This window comes from Gracilinanus agilis, chromosome 4 (assembly GCF_016433145.1).
Source record: "Gracilinanus agilis isolate LMUSP501 chromosome 4, AgileGrace, whole genome shotgun sequence".
Lineage (NCBI taxonomy): Eukaryota > Metazoa > Chordata > Mammalia > Didelphimorphia > Didelphidae > Gracilinanus > Gracilinanus agilis.
The window spans coordinates 331,612,030-331,628,855 of NC_058133.1; the positions used below are offsets into that span (position 1 = coordinate 331,612,030).

General features: G+C 34.7%; 1 protein-coding gene across 1 annotated transcript in view; it reads left to right on the forward strand.

Annotated features, from left to right (window-relative positions):
* SPACA1 (sperm acrosome associated 1) overlaps nucleotides 1-16,826 on the forward strand; it is a 55,863-nt gene that overhangs the window by 22,704 nt on the left and 16,333 nt on the right. The window contains exons 2-4 of the mRNA XM_044675386.1: nucleotides 5,431-5,532; nucleotides 7,694-7,800; nucleotides 8,191-8,326. Of these exons, the coding sequence (XP_044531321.1) occupies nucleotides 5,431-5,532; nucleotides 7,694-7,800; nucleotides 8,191-8,326 (345 nt within the window). The remainder of the gene's footprint in view (nucleotides 1-5,430; nucleotides 5,533-7,693; nucleotides 7,801-8,190; nucleotides 8,327-16,826) is intronic.

A 16,826-nucleotide genomic window follows, 5' to 3' on the forward strand; every position in this document is an offset into this window, starting at 1 on the left:
TGACTTAGTTATATATATGGGAAATTAAACCTTTGTCAGAGTTTTGTTATAAAAATGTTCTCCCAGTTTTTTGCTTTCCTTCTAATTTTGGTTGCATTGGTTTTGTTTGTACACAACCTTTTTAATTTGATATAACCAAAGTCATTCATTTTACATTTTGCAATATTCTCTCTCTTTTGCTTGGTCTTAAATTCCTTCCTCTCCCACAGATATGACAGGTATACTATTCTATACTCACCTAATTTATTTATGATTTCACTTGTTATATTTAAGTCATTTACCCATTTTGAATTTATCTTGGTGTAGGGTGTAAGATGTTGATCTAAACCTAATTTTCCCATACTGTTTTCCAGTTTTCCTAGCAGTTTTTGTCAAATAGTGAGTTCTTGTCCTGAAAGCTGGGTCTTTGGGTTTATCAAACACTGGCTTACTGAGGTCATTTACTCCTAGTCTATTCCATTGATCCACCCTTCTGTCTCTATATTGTTTTGATGACCACTGCTTTACAGTACCGTTTAAGATCTGGTACTGCTAGACCTCCATCCTTCACATTTTTTCCTTATTTCCATTGATATTCTTGATCTTTTGTTCTTCTACACAAGCTTTGTTATAATGTTTTCTAATTCTACAAAATTTTTTTGGTAGTTTGATATGTATGGCACTGAATAAGTAGATTAATTTGGGTAGTATTGTCATTTTTTATGATATTAGCTTGCCCTACCCAGGAACAATTAATGTTTTTCCAATTGTTTAGATCTAGTTTTAATTTGTGTGAAAAGTGTTTTGTAGTTGTGTTCATATGATTCCTGTTTTGGCAGATAGATTCCTAAATATTTTATATTGTCTAGAGCAGTGGTTCCTAAACTTTTTTGGTCTACTGCCCCCTTTCCAGAAAAAATATTACTTAGCCCCCTGGAAATTAATTTTAGCAATTAATAGGAAAGATAAATGCATCTGTGGCCATCACCACCTCCCTAGATCACTGCAGCACCCACCAGGGGGCGGTAGTGCCCACTTTGGGAATTACTGGTCTAGAGTGATTTTAAATGGAATTTCTCTTTCTAACTCTTGCTAAGGCATGATTTTCCTGAGTGAGCCTCTGTACCTCTTTTTCCATCTGGCCAATTCTGCTTTTTAAGAAATTATTTCCCTCTTTGAATTTTTGTCCCACTTTATCCATAGGGACAGTTCTGCTTTTTCAGAAATTCTTCTCTTCCCTCCATTTTTTATATATCCTTTCCCATTTTGTCAATTTTGCTGTTTAAGAAGATCTTTTCTTCAGTGAATTTTTGTATTTTTTTAACCAATTGACCTATTCTGTTTTCTAAAGTACTAATTTCTTCAGCAGTTTTTTGTGCTTCCTTTACCAAACTATTGACTCTTTTTTCATGATTTTCCTGCATCATTCTTTTCCCAGTTTTTGTTCTCTATCTCCTATTTGATTTAAAAAACCCTCCTTGCATTCCTTCATTAATTCTTTTTGGGTTTGAGAACAATTCCTATTTTTTACAGAGGCTTTGGATATAGCAGTATTGATTTTGTTGTCTTCTTCTGAGTTTGTGTTTTCACCTTTCCTGTCACCAAAATAACTTTCTATGATGACTATCTTTTTTTTTTTTTGCTATTTGTTCATTTTCCAGCTATTTTCTTTTCTTTTAATTAAAATAAACTGATAAAGTTGGGTTCTATAACTGTGATGAAGGGAGCACTATTCCAAGATTCAGGTTTTTTTGAGCAGTTGCCTTCAGAAGTAGCTGTGGAGATCTATCTACTATCAGTTTTTCCAAGATGAAAAAACCTAAGGAGAAGTCTATTTAATACCCTCCAAGCCTGTGCGCTGGTCTATGAGTACAAGCATTCTTTTACCCCTTGGAACTGTGACTAGGGTCCACTGCTTTCCTGTGTCCACAAGCATTGGTGTGTGCTAGTACTCTTCTTCACCCTGAGGCTCAGACCCAGGATTGTGATCTGGATCTATGTGTGGGCAATGTAACAAGAATTTTACATCCAGAGTCAGCCAAGGGACCCCAATAATCTCCTTCTGAACAGTTATCTAACCCCTTTACTGTCTTTGGTTCAGAGCTTGGTAAACCTTTGCTACTGATTCACCCCTAAGACCTATTGCCACAGTTAGGCCTGTCTTGGTGCTACTTTGCATTCCACCTTCATTCTGGCACAATAAATCTTTTCTTCTGGCCTTCTAAGTTGTTTTGGCCTGAAAAATTATTTCACCCTGTCTTTTTGTGGGTTGTGCTGCTCCAGAATTTGTTTTGAGATATTATATAATAGTTTTTTGGAGGGTAATTTGTTAGAGGTCAAGTGCATCAGCAATACTTTCTCCACTATCTTGGCTCTGCCTTGTCTTACCTCCCTTAAAATTTTTTATTTTGTATGTAAATAATTTTATTTTATATGAATAATGAATATTTTATATTTAAGTTATTATTGTTATATTATTATTAATTATTATTATATTTATTTTGTATTTTCAGTCCAGTTAAACAAGTAGTGCACTAGCTGTTCTCTATTCAGAACAATCTTACCTGTGTGTCATTGCATATTGTTACTAGTGCTTAGAATTGTCTTCCTCCTCCTCATTGTCTATTGGAATTGCTATTTCCTTATACAGATCAGCTCAAATACTATTTCTTATTGCCAGTCTTTTTTTAATATCCTCAGTTATTACTAATAAACACTAGAATTTATATAATGCTTGTAGGTTTGCAAAATAACTTTACAAATATCATATCATTTTATCTTCAAAATATATGGGAGATGGATGCTAATATTTTTCTGACTTTGTAGGTCATGAAGCTGAAGAAAACCTGAAGAGGTTAAGTTGTTTCCCTAGGGTTGCCCTCTCTTGAAGTTATATTGTATGTGCTTTGTATTTACTTATTTATGTACTCTACATGGTATATCACATCCTATCTCCCAAGAATATCTCCCAAAAGATAAAAGATAAAAAATTGTATGTGTTTTGTATTTACTTATGTACGGTACATGGTATATTACATCCTATCTCGCAAAGAATTGCTCTTTGAAGACAAATATTGAATTTATTTTTTTCTTTTCAGTGTCTAACAGTGCATTATACTAGACACAATGAATTCTTATGGTATTGACTATGTACTTTATTAGTCTACATTTTATTCCTGAATGTCATCTGACCAAGTTTCAGGGATATCATTGGGTCATTTTATTTTGAGTTAAAGCATCTAATACATTTTGTTTATTATCCACAATTTTGGCATTGTTATATAGATATCTGAGACTAAAAATATTATTTCCACCCCCTCTTCATTATTCTTGTCTTCTGTGAATTTCTGAGCATCCTTAGTATTATTTTTCTTATGTCATACCTGATTCTCTCTATTGCTTAGTAGCTGTGTCTAGGCACTCCCTCACCTTTTATTCTTAAAGGACTCTTAATCAGATCATTCAGACTAGAGAGAAAAATCTATTCTAACTTGCTCTTATTGGATGTAATCTATCCCTGGTCAAGTATAATTATTTCTGTATCTTGTGCCACAATCCAAAAGGTCAAATTCTATCCTCTGACATGGACCAGATAGTCACTTCCCATATTTTCCTTTCTTTTTAAAATTTCTTGCTTTCAATCAGGAAAAGTGATAAACCACTATTTCAGATTCTTGTCTATGTCTTTTAAGAACCTAAATATTCTATCCCAGGTTTCTTTGGGCCAGTTTTATTTTTTCTGTTAATTAGCAAAAGTTAGGAATGTCCCAAGGGTTTTTGATAATTCTAGAAAGGCTCTTTCCCCTTGAAAATGTATTCTCACCTCTCCACCCTTCACCACTATTCTCCCTGGGTTAGTTATAAACAACTTCCAACTGTTCCAAGTGTTTTATACATTTGAAACAGCATAGTTCACATGGTAGCTTGTCATGATTATTATCATTTCCTTTTCTAAAGGCTCACAAACCATCCATTCTTGGACTTCTGATAGGGACTAATATCAAGATCACATAGTATAGTGATTGCCACGTGAAAATAAAAGTGGAAACACATTAATTCCACTTATTTGGCTTTGCAGCAGTATTTCAGTAATATTAAATAATATTAATATTCTTTCAGTTGAGAATTCTTATCTCCCTAGAATGATTAGCATTTTTTCTGTTAATCAACAGTCCGTAAATATTATTAAGCACCTATCATGTTCTGGGCATATAACTTCACTAAGCACTGGGAACAGAAATTTAAAAAATAGATCCCTATCCTTAAAGAGTTTTCAATCTAATGGAGGAAGAGAGCATAAAAAGGAAGTTCCAAAGTAGGGGTAAGAGTTGAGAGAGTTGGGAGAAGGTACCCTATTCAAGAGTATGATGGAGAAACACAGAGAAGTCCAAAGGCAATGCAAGTGGTGATAAATAGGGAGAAGACAGTGCTCACTTCCTTCATTGATTGGAGTTTTTGGAGCTTATGGTTTTGTCCTCTAGTTAGAGGGTTCAACCAGAAGGGCAGAGAGCAGTGATGAGATGTCAGTACAAAGCTAATTCAGTCTGGCAGGTTAATGAGATTTCCCAATGATGAGTTTCCTGGAGCATGAGGACACGATGGAGAAATCCAAGAAGTCTGAAAGCAAGGCAGTTGGTCCTATTTGAAATTACAAATTAGTTCTCATTTGGTTTTCCATCATTTATAAATGCCTATACATTCAGTCTCAATTAAGTATATACAGCCTGGCAAAAATAAATAACATGCCTATTTAAAGCATATTTATAAATTTTATCTTGAGTTGATTCTCTCTAGAAGATAATTTTAGTCATTCAAATGAAGTCATGCTATAACTATACCTTTCTACTTCTCATCAAAAATATTAGTTCTCTTTCTTCTTCCGTGATCTAGGAGTCCTCTAAATGTCACCTTCAATCTTTCTCTTCTTGTCTTTCACATTATTAACTTGAGGATTAGGACTTCCTTTAATGCTAAAAGGCCAAATGGGAAGATGATAAGTTTTCAGTATAATTTTCTTCATCCTGTGACTACATTGTAAGGTCATCAGCATATTGCATTCTGAATGATGAGAGGCTAAGCTGCATAAACCCATATGCTCCCTTTCTAAAGTATTGAGTTGATTTAAGAAAGTCAAAGAGTTTGGAAAATATTAAAGGATTCACATATTTGACAGTCAAAACATGACTTTAAGGAATATATTATATCTCCCAGAATATTGTGCTTTCCTGTATGCAAATTAAGTCATTTGCTGCATGTGAAAGGAGGTGCTTATAGATTAATTCAACATTGGTAGCCTAAAGCAGAAGTTGCAAGCTTTGTGAATAAACATAAATATCAGAAGACCAGAAAATTAGACTTTGGAAAGAATAGATAGATATAAAAGAAGGAAACTCTAAGATGATTCTTAAAATTTTACTGGCGATTTATGTGTTTGTTTTCCTTCTACCAAAGGCATTGGAATTAGGGAAGTTTTATTAACAAGTGGATGTCCTGGAGGGGAATCAAAGTGTATTGTTCGAGTGGAAGAATGCAGAGGACCAGTAGACTGTGGATGTAAGTAAGATTCAGTATTTGAGCAAAGCCAAGTGAAAGCATTTATTCTAGGAAAACAGAATGGAAGTCTTCTACTTAGCATTTAACCACAGATTAATTCCTTGGGTAAAGGAATGCTTTGTATTTATACATATATAAGTATATTTTTCTATCTACCTATATCTATCTATCTATCTGTATTTATATATATACACACATTTACATATATATCATATCACACTCTCAATCTTTCTTTCCATTTTGTTGTTGTTCAGTCATGTCTGACTCTTTGTGACTTCATTGACCATAGCATGCCAGGCTATTCTATCCTCCACTATCTCCCAAATCTGTCCAAGCTTATGTTTGTTGCTTCCATGACACTACCTATCCATTGCATCCTCTGCCATTCCCTTCTTCTTTTGCCCTCAATCTTTCCCAACATCAGTCTTTTCCAAAGCGTCCTGTCTTCTCATATGGCCAAAGTATTTAAGCTTTGACTTCAGTATTTGTCCTTACAAAGAAGAGTCTGAATTGATTTCTTTAAGCATTGACTGATTTGATCTCCTTGCTGTCCAAGAAACTCTTAAAAATCTTCTCCAGCACCACAATTCCAAAGCATTGAAATGTCAATTCTGTATCACTCAGCCTTCCCTATAGTCCAACTCTCATAGTCATACCCTACTACCAGAAAAACCATGACTTTGATTCTACAAACCTTTGTTGGCAAGGTGATGCTTTTTAGTGGTGTTGTCCAGATTTGCCATACTTTTCCTGCCATCTTTTAATTTCTTGGCTTCAGTTATTATCTGCAGTGATCTTTCAGCACAAGAATAAAAAATCTGACACTACTCTCTCTCTATATACATATATCTGCATACACACACACACACACACACACACGTACATGTGGGTAGATAAGTGGCACAGCGGAGAGAGTAGTGGGCCTGGAATCGGGGAGACGTATCTCCTGAGTTCAAATCTGGCCTTAGACACTTATTAGCTGTGTGGGTCTGGGCAAATCACTTAACTCTGCTTACCCCAGTTTCTTTATCTGTCAAATGAGCTGGAAAAGGAAATGGTAAACCACCCTAGTATTTGACTAGAAAATCTCAAATGGAGTCATAAAGAGTTGGAAAAAAATGAAAATGACTGAACAACAACAACAACAAATATATTTGTATATGTGTATACATGAATGTGTACACATACATATATACATACTCATGCACAACTCCTTATTCAGATTCATATACAGTCTTCTTTAAGTTCTTTTAATATACAAATATTCATTTTGCTAAAATCATAATAAAAACAGAAAATCTGAAAAAGATATCATCTCATGGAATAGAAGTTAAATTGTAGTGATATTTAAGATGTCATTTTTAATTTAGACTAGCCTGTAAATTCAGTTAGCTCTATTTTTTTGGTCTTGTTTCAGGAGCTCAGATGTATTTGTAATATTAAAGATTTTCTAAATAATACAATATTTAATTGTCATCTCCTTATCCTTAAAGTCCAGGGTACAACAATTCTATTGTCAGAATGCAATAACTTCATTTTTAAAAAGTACTCTGTTTCACAAAGAAGTCTTCTTATAAAATGGCCTTTTAGGTCAGGTTCCCTTATAATGAGGAGGTCTTGATACTTCGGTAGAGAGTTTCGAAGCCTTTGATGGCTTCACCTTATACTGAAATGTGTTCTGTACCATATTGTTCTACCTCCCTGATTCAGTGTATAGTAGTGATCCTCAGCCAGTCATTTTGGAATCTATTAATATACATTAAAGTCTTTCCTTGTAACATTAAGCCAGTTGCTGTCCCTATACTTTAGTATCCAAAATTTGCTACAATTCTCAGAGTAGAGCCAATAATAAGACTTTTTCCTCACCAATCTTAGATGCATTGTAATGGGCATATGAATCTCATCTCTAGCCATTGATGCCTGATGATCTCAGAACTTTAGGGAAATGAAAAGAAGTTAGTTTTTTCCAATAGAAGGTTGGGTACCTCTGTTTTATATCTATCTATCTATCTATCTATCTATCTAACTATAACTTTTGCTATAGATACATATACATGGATATATAAGTTTATCAAAAGTTCTTGAATATTTTATGTAGCAATTTATGATCACAGAAACTTTAGGATATTTTTATGTATTAATTAAAATTTTCTTCCCTTAGGGAATAGACCAATGTCAGAAAACAGTTCTACTGCAAAACTTTCTTGTATTTATATACCACCAGTGAAACGATTCAAGTATACATGGAAAATGCTTGTTCCAGGCCAGGTGAGTAATAGATCCTATAATTTGGCACTTCATAGTATAACAGTTCATTTGGTACCAGGTCTAATGACTGTAGAACAACTTTCTCTACAAAAGTTGTTTTTTTTAAAAAAAAGAATAATAAATGCAATTTTATAATAATCAGATGTTTTCTTTGTTGCCATTTAGAAAAATAGACAAATAAGCCAGAGTCTGTGCTAGTTCACTCCCTTAGCTATTATCACAATAAAATAACTTCATTTAAAAAAAGTACACTATTTCAAAAAGAAACCTTATTAAATCTTATTTGGGTAGAATAACCAAAGAAAATGGTCATTCTCAAGTTGACTAAAATTGTTCTCTCTTCCAAGCATACATAAAAATGTTCCATTTTTTCTGACTTTTTTTTAATAGCAAGCACTCATTCTTCCCAATGACTCAGCTATCTTTGAAGCACACCGGGAAACTCACCCAGTAGCATTCCAGTGTGACACATCAGAAAAAAATGAAATAATTGCCACTGTAAAGTATACCGTATATACCACAGGTGGTAAGTTTTAAGCAGTCTTTGGTTTGCATCTTCTGCCTGAAATTTTCTTAGAGCAGCTCACTCAATAATTCCTATGTTTTAAAATGGATTCGGATGAATGTTACTTCATGAAATGGATAAGTTTCTTATGTATACCAGGTCTACTTAGTTGTGGATTCTCTGAAGGATATCTCTGAAGGCTATTCCAAGGTGCACTTTAGATCAAAATCCACTCAAGGTCACAGCTCACAAGCTCTCACCAATATTTCTCTTATAAAATCAACCAGAAAATTTCCCAGAGAAAATGCCACTTAATTCAATTGCATAGCAAAAATAAAAGATGAGGAAAATTCCTTTTTTCTTATGTCACAAACATAAGGAGGCACTACAGCAAAGATGAAAAAACTCCAGGTTGAAGAGGCAACATGTACAGAAAAACACATGACAAGGATGCCCTTGGGAGGAGGCATGTACAAGGTTAGAGGGTATACCTAACCAGGGCGACTCTAACTCCTAGGTCTAAGTTCTCTTTTGAATCCCTTTTTGCTGCAGTTATTATTGCTTGCTTCTCCAATGAACTACTGATGTCATCTGCTGGTCTGGTGATGTCAGTGGGCTGCTGCGAACTGTTGAGATTCTTTACTGTTTGTATTTCTCTGATGTACTACCGTCCGTCAGTGTGGTTTCTAAATTCTCTTCTTCTGGGTCTCTTCTGTTGCCATCTGCTGGGGTCTGCTTAATTTCAGGGCTATTCAGCCTAATTTTTCCTTTCATGGAAAGAGGACCCTGAACTTTTTGATTGTAGTCCCAGCGGTTATCTCGTCTGCATGTAATGTAGACCAGGATCCACACAGGGATCCTTATGTACAGTTCAGTGGCATCTGTTCTATTTGAGCTAGATAGCCATCCATAAAAAGAGGAGGCATTAAGGAATGTAGATATCAGGCATTAAATCTGCCTTTTGAATTGGCTTTATTCTGCCTAATTTCTTACTCTTTAAATTTTGTCCCCGCTTTGAGTACATGTTTAACTTTTCTACTGCTTTTTTTCCACTGCCTTTTCTTTTCTTTTTCTTTTTCTTTTTCTTTTTCTTTTTTTTTTTTTTTGCCACTTCATGATTTCAGTCTACTCCTTGAGCAGGGTGAGAAATTTCTTCCAACTCCAGTCACACCTTTGGTCCATGCAAATAACTGCTAGAGCTTTATTTAGCAAGACTCGGTTAAAAGATGAGACTGGTGAACTTTGTCCTGCTTTTTCCTCACAGTCACCTGTAACCTTTATGTCATCCTTGATTCTTTCCTTACATTTACTCTACATAACCTGTCACTACCTTCACACCACTCCTCTTCTACTTACCCTTCCAATGTCACTGCAACTAACCCATTGTAAGCCTTTTCACCTCCTACCTGGAATATTGTAATAACCTTCTGGCTGGTCTCCTTGCCTTAAGCCTCTTACTTCTCTTGTCTATCCACCCCACCACTCAACTCTGAAAGTGATTTTCCTAAAGGACAAGTCTGACCATTATTACTTCCTACTCAGTAAAATCTAGTAGCCCCCTATCACCTCCAGGATCAAACATAAAATCTTATTTGACATTAATAACCCTTTCTTATCTTTCTAGGATTCTTACACATTATTCTTTTCCATGATTAGACTTCTTGCTAGTCTTTGCACATAGCATTCTATCTCTTTGCCTTTTTCATTGGCTGTCTTCCATACTTGGAACCCTTTCCCTTCTCACCTTTGCCTCCTGGTTTCTAGGCTTCTTTAAAGAATCAATCAGATCCTATCTTCTACAAGATACTTTTCTGGATCTTCCCATATTCCCCCCCCCCAATGCTTTTTCTCTGATATTTCTTTTTATTTACTTTGTATATATCTTGGATTTATGATAGCATATTTTTCTCCCAATAGAATGTGAGCTCCTGGAGGGAAGGGACTCTCTGTGGTTTTACCTTTCATTGTATCACCACATTTATTATAGTACCTGGCACCATATATAAGTGCTTATAAATGCTATTGACTTATGACTTTACTAACAGCAATAAAGTTATAAATATTCCTGTACTATAATTTTGCTGAAAAGCAGAACTCTGTAAACTGAATCATCAATTCTCTTCAACTTCCATTTTAAAATTAGAGTCATGCTATGGGAGAGGGAGTGGAAATTAGCAAGACTTTAAGCAAAATAAATTGAACTGTGACATCAGAAAACATCAAAAAGTTGAAATCACACATTTGAAGAAAATATTTTTATATTTATAAAATATGTATATTTTAATATATTTCTAATGAAACATTAATATTTAAAATGTTACCAAATACAAATAGTATACTAAAAATTAAATTTTTTCCAGAAAATGTCCTTGGTTATGAATTTATATGCAAAAAAGTTGCATTCTGTTTATTGCCTAGCCTCTTAAATTTATTTGTAGCTAGGAGCTGTTCCTCTGCATGTAGCATGGGCATGTCTATATCTCCAAGGGATTCAGAATAAACCTCTCGCCTCTTCTCCTCCTACCCTTCTCCAAGTTGGACTAATTCCTTCTAGATGGAGAAGCAAGGGATTGGCATTAGAAGCTTGGCCACAATGCTTTCCTTAGAGAGAAGGGGGCACGAGGCTATAATTAAATCTATGTTCTCCCTTAAATATTAATAGTCCAAGAGATGTCATTTTCAGGTTCAAGCTAAACTTCTAATTATTGTTCATTAATAGGGAAAAGGAGGGCTCAAACTTTATATCCAAGGCTTGATTCTCTTCCTACCAAATACTAAAAATCCATTTATCCAAAACGTTTGCAAAGCAGAAATCAAAGAAAGTATACATAGGAGAATATATTTAAGACAACAGAGTGAAGGAGCTTTTCCATTATGAGTGAAATAATTCAGCTCAACCAAGAGACAGTCCCATATTCCCCCCAGAGAAACTCCCCTTTGTCTTTAGCATAGCAAGCTGGGGTTAGGGAAATGATGAAGACTGCTAGTTCCTCTCATGTTGGCTTTTCTCAGGGTCATCCTAGTGTCTTATTCTTGCTTTGGGAACTTGAAGTGGGCTTGTCATCATCCTGATTCTTTTGAAATTGGAGCCAGGAGAGTCCAAGTGACTGTAGAACCTGAAGAGACTAGCAAACAGTGAAAAATTTTCCTCCCTCTTTTTCTTCCCAACTTTACCCTGACCATCCTCATAAAGGTGCAGGTCACTGAGCTCCACCAATGAGGAAAGAGTTCTATACTAACAGACTTTACAACTCATATTCTATACTTCCCTATGTCTCAGGGATGCAGTTATTTTTGTGGTAGCAAAGAATTGGAAATTGAGAGATTATCCATCAATAGGTAAATGGTTGAACAAGTTGTGGTATATGATTATAATGGAATACTGTTGTGTTCTAAGAAATAACAAGAAAGATGATTTTGGAAAACCCTGGAAAGACTTACATTAACTGACTCAAAGTGAAGTGAGCAGAACCAGAAAAATACTGTACACAATAACAGCAATATTTTTGATGAATGACTGTGAATAACTTAGTTATTTTCAGCAATGAGATTCCAAGAGGCTCATGATGAAAAATGCCATCTGCCTCCAGAGAAAAAAACTGATAGAGTATGATTGCAGACCAAAACACAATATATTTCAGTTTTCTTTTTTTATTTGAAATCTCTTCCACTTTATGACGAATATGGAAAAATGTACATGAAATCACATGTAAAATCTATATCAGATGGCTTATCATGTCAGGGAGGGGAAAAAGTGGGAGAGAGTGAGGCAAGGAGAGAATTTAGAACTCAAAATAAAAAAATCCAATGTTAAAATTATTTTTACATATAATTAGGGAAAATATATAAAAAATAAATTTAAAAAGAGCTATAGAAAGTAAACTCTTCTGGAATGAATACCTAAAAGCTTGAGCATGTATTTATTAATATAGCCACTTAACTCTTAGTTGCTTGGTTTAAGATTAAGGGCAAACCTAGATGCCATAAAATCAGAGATATAGAATTTAAAGGGAACTTAGAGGACCTTTATTTTATAGATAAGGAATCTGAAGCTCAGATAGTTTAGCTACTTGCTTAAAGTCGCACATATAGTGGCAGAGAAGGGATTTGAATACAGGCTATCTGTCTACAAATCCAGCACTTCTCCCATTATAATTGGTGTGCTCCCTTTTGAACTTTAAAGTAGTAAATGTCATTAAAATATTCTTTTAATTACACATTATCTATTTAATTGTATATTTCCACATATTTAATTTAATTGAACAAATCCTAGCCAACAAGGATTTAATTCACTCCTACTGTGTACAGAGTGCTGTCTAGGCACTGGGAACACAAAAACAAAACATACAAATAAAAAAAATATTTCCTGATCTTAAAGAACTTCTAAGGGGGGAGGAGTATAGGAAAATTTAAAAAAAAAAGATAAATAAATAAGTGACAATAAGGATTTATGAAAGGTTTCTCTAGTAGGTTGTATATGAATTCTCTCAAAGGGCACAAGGTAATTTAAAAATATATTCTAAAAGGCAGAGACAATGAAGGGATGTAATCCAGGTATGAAATATTCCTCTGCAAATACATGAAGGTGGAAGATGGAGTGTTGAATTCAAACTGCAGTTAGGTGATTTTAGTAGGAATAGTGTTTAAAAGAGAGTAATATATATTAAACCTGGAAAGGTAGTCTGGAATCAGAATGTTAAAGGCTTTAAAGGACAACTGGAGATGTCTGCATTTTATCCTAGGAAACACTGAAGGTTTTTGAGGAGAGAAATGATATCATTAAGCATGTGTTTTAGAAAGGTTACTCTGAAAAGCAGTGAGGTAGCATAGTGAATAGAATGAATGAGGAGGACCTAGGTTCAAGTGTTTCTTCAGACACTTCCTAGTTGTGTGACCCTGGGTAAGTCCCTTAACCTCAATTGCCTAGCACTTACTGTTCCTCTGTATTAAAATCAATATCAATTCTAAAACAGAGCATAAAAGTTTAAAGAAAATAGAAAGGCTACTTTGATATCTCTTTGGAGGTTATATTGGTGAGGGGAAAATGGAGGGCAGTAGCCCAGTCAGAATGTTGTAGCAATAATCTAAGTGAGAAGAGATGAAGGCATAAACTTAAGGTGCTGTCCATGTGAATAAAAAGGAGGTAAATAAAAGAAATGTAGAAATGTATATAAGAAATGTAGAAATGAAATCAATGAGACTTGGTAAATGAATTAAAAATAGAAGGTGAGGCTGAAAAGAAGAGTTATGTATGACTGTTGTAAACTTAAATGACTAGAAATGGTGACTCAAGAGAAATTAGGTTTGGAGAAGGGATGAAGTGAGGGGCAAAATCAGTTGGTTTTGGACATGTTGAGTTTGATAATGCCTACTAGACATTAAATGAATATATCCAATAGGCTGTTGATGGAAACTAGGGATGGCTGCATATATTTGGAAATCATCTATATAGAAATGAAAATTAGACCTATGTAATTTGATAGAAGATAGAGAAAGAAATAAGAGGAAGATATAGATCAGTGCCTTGGGCTATCCCTACTGTTAGGGAGTAGTACATGGGTGATAAACCTCCAAAGGAGATTGAGAAGGAATATTTTCACTGGAAGATAATGAAAAACACGTATTGTAATGAAAACTGAGGGAGTAGAGAATTTTTAGGAGAAGGGAGAGCTCAACAGTGGCAATGCTATACAGAAGTCAAGAAGAGTGAGGACTAATAACAGACCATTTGTTTTAACTTCATTTATTAAGTGCTTATTATATTGAGAGAATTGTACTTGGCTTTGGAAATACAAAACAAAATGAAATATTTTTTGGCCTTCAGGAACTTAGATTCTGTTGGAGGAACCCTACAGGCATACAGGAAAGTGGAAGGTAATTTGAGGAGGAAGACATAGAATTAACATCTGAGTTGGGAAAGAGGAGTGAGGGAAAGCGTTGCAAAGTGTATTTCCTTTGAGAAAAGTATATCATTGTCCCCTCTCTTTATATTTCTATTCAGAGTACAAAATTCCAATACTTTAAAAGGTAAAATAACTTTAAGTGCATTCTCCATCCTCTCTTCCCTGTGAAGTTTTCTATAAGAAACTTTATGATGCCTTTTTTGTTACGGGGAAAAATGGCTCTTTTCCCTCTAGACTTATCAAGAAGGAAAAAAAAAACCCACAGCCTCAGGCTATCTGATTAAAGTAATCAGGAACTGTTCTTGGGCACTCTTGCTACCAACTTCCTTGACCTTGTAACCTTTATTTTACTGACTGTGTGTGTGTGTGTGTGTGTGTGTGTGTGTGTGTATTCCAAATGATTGTTTTATTTTTGCCTTTGTTATTTCCTGATTCTACTTTGAAAATCCTCTTATGATATTATGCCCTTAAGGCATCAGATACTATGGATGCTGCATCATTATTATTTTTCATATAGAATGTATAGGATTTTTTTTCATTTTCCTCTTCCTTTTCACTGTGGGAATTGCTATCGTCTAATTTTTTTTAAAACCATGCTGACATTTTCAGGTTTCTTCTAATAACCTTTGGTTTTCATTTCATGAGCTTGTCTTTTTGGTTTTTTTATGTCTCCTCCACCTCCCTCCACCCCATTCCTTAAAGAACTAGTATCATTCAATGTGGTTTATACATATTTATAGTTAGAACAATGAACCAGTAATCAGAAAGTCTGGATTTTGTTCCTTGTTCTTTATCTTGCTCTCTCAGCAGTATTTTAGTGTTTTTTGAATTAAATTTTCATTCTTTCAATAAGCAGAAATCTGTCTTTCTTTCCCTATCACCCCTCTACTCCAGTAGGCAAAAAATTTCTTTTAATAAATATGTATATGCTTATTTGTAAAAGGATTTATATTATATACGTAGCTTAACAAATACAAATTCCTATATTGACCCCTCTTTATATATTTTTAAAAAGGAAGCTCCTGAAGGAGTCATATCAACTCTCCTTTTCCCTTCCTTAAAGAATGCTTGCTGGGGCAGCAAAGGGCTCAGTAGATTGAGGGCCAGGCCTAGAGATGGGAGATCCTGAGTTCGAATTTGGACTCAGTCACTTTCTAGCTGTGTGACCCTGGGCAAGTCACTTAACCCAAATTGCCTAGCCCTAACCATGTGTCTGTCTTGGACAATACTTAGTAATGATTCCATGATGGAAGGTAAGAGTTGTTTTTTTTTTTAAACAATGTTTCCCACTGGGACCTTTCATCAATTAGCATTTTTAAAGTTGCTCTTTGACCTAGTGATATACTTCTTTGAATGACTGCCTGAGTGATATGATCTTAGTGAATAATAAAATTGAACAGTTTTATCTATAGGTTCAAGAAATCAATATAACAAGTATAGGAAAATGATAAGGAGGGCATGGTTAATCAGAAGTTCATCTGAAAAAGATATTGGAGGGGGCGTTCTGAGGCCAATAATGAAACTTGCATTCATTGCAAGTTTTTAGTGTGATATGGTAGCCAAGAAAAATCAGGTAATTGGCTGATATATGAGGTGGAAGGGGGGAAGGAAACAAGTTTTTGTTAAGTGCCTACAGTCTGCCAGGTACTCTGCTAAGCAATTTTTACAAATATCTCATTTCAACCTTGTAACTCTGAGAAGTAAGTATTATTTTACAATCAAAGAAACTGAGGCAAACAGAAGTCAAGTGATTTGCCTAGGATCACACAGTTAATAAGGGTCTAAGGCCAGATTTGAACTCATGTTTTCCTGACTGCTGGTCTAGCACTATCTCCATTATGCCACCTTGCTACCTCAAATTTATAAGAAGATAAATGTCAAGGAATAAAAAAATAATAAATGCCTTTGTACTTTACCCTGGTCAGATTATATAAGAAGTGTTATACTTGGTATTGATTGTAAAGGCATTTATAAGTAGGAAAACATGTAGAGGAAGGCAACCAAAATAGAGAATTACTTAAGATCTTGCCAATGAGGATTGATGGAAGGAACCTAGGAACGGTTTGGCTAAAGAAGACTTAGCTAGGAATTCTTATCACATAGTCCATAAATTTAATAAAAATTTGTGTAACTTTATTTCATTTTTATTCTTTTTTGTAACAATATTTGTATATTTAAAATATCTTTTGAGAAGAAGGTCATCTTGAGAAAATGGTTAAGAATTTTTGACATAAACTATAATCGTGCAAAAAAAATCAAGAAAAGTTGCATTTTGAATAATGGAAAAAACAGTGAAAGTTCTTGAGGAGAAATAACAGACTTCCTCTAGGGGTGTCCTACTCTCAAGAGCTTATTATTATGTTTCTGGCATGAGAATTTACACCTCTGAATTAAACAAAAGCTACAAATTGGACCAGCTAGGTGGCATGGTGGATGTAGTCCAGGGACTGGAAACATGAAGACACCTCTCCATGAGTTCAAATCTAGCCTCAGATATTATCTGTGTGACCCTAGGCAATTCACTCACCTCTTCTTGCCACAATTTCCTCATCTGTACAATAAACTGGAGAAGGAAATGACAAACCACTCCATTATCTTTGCCAAGAAAATCCTAAATG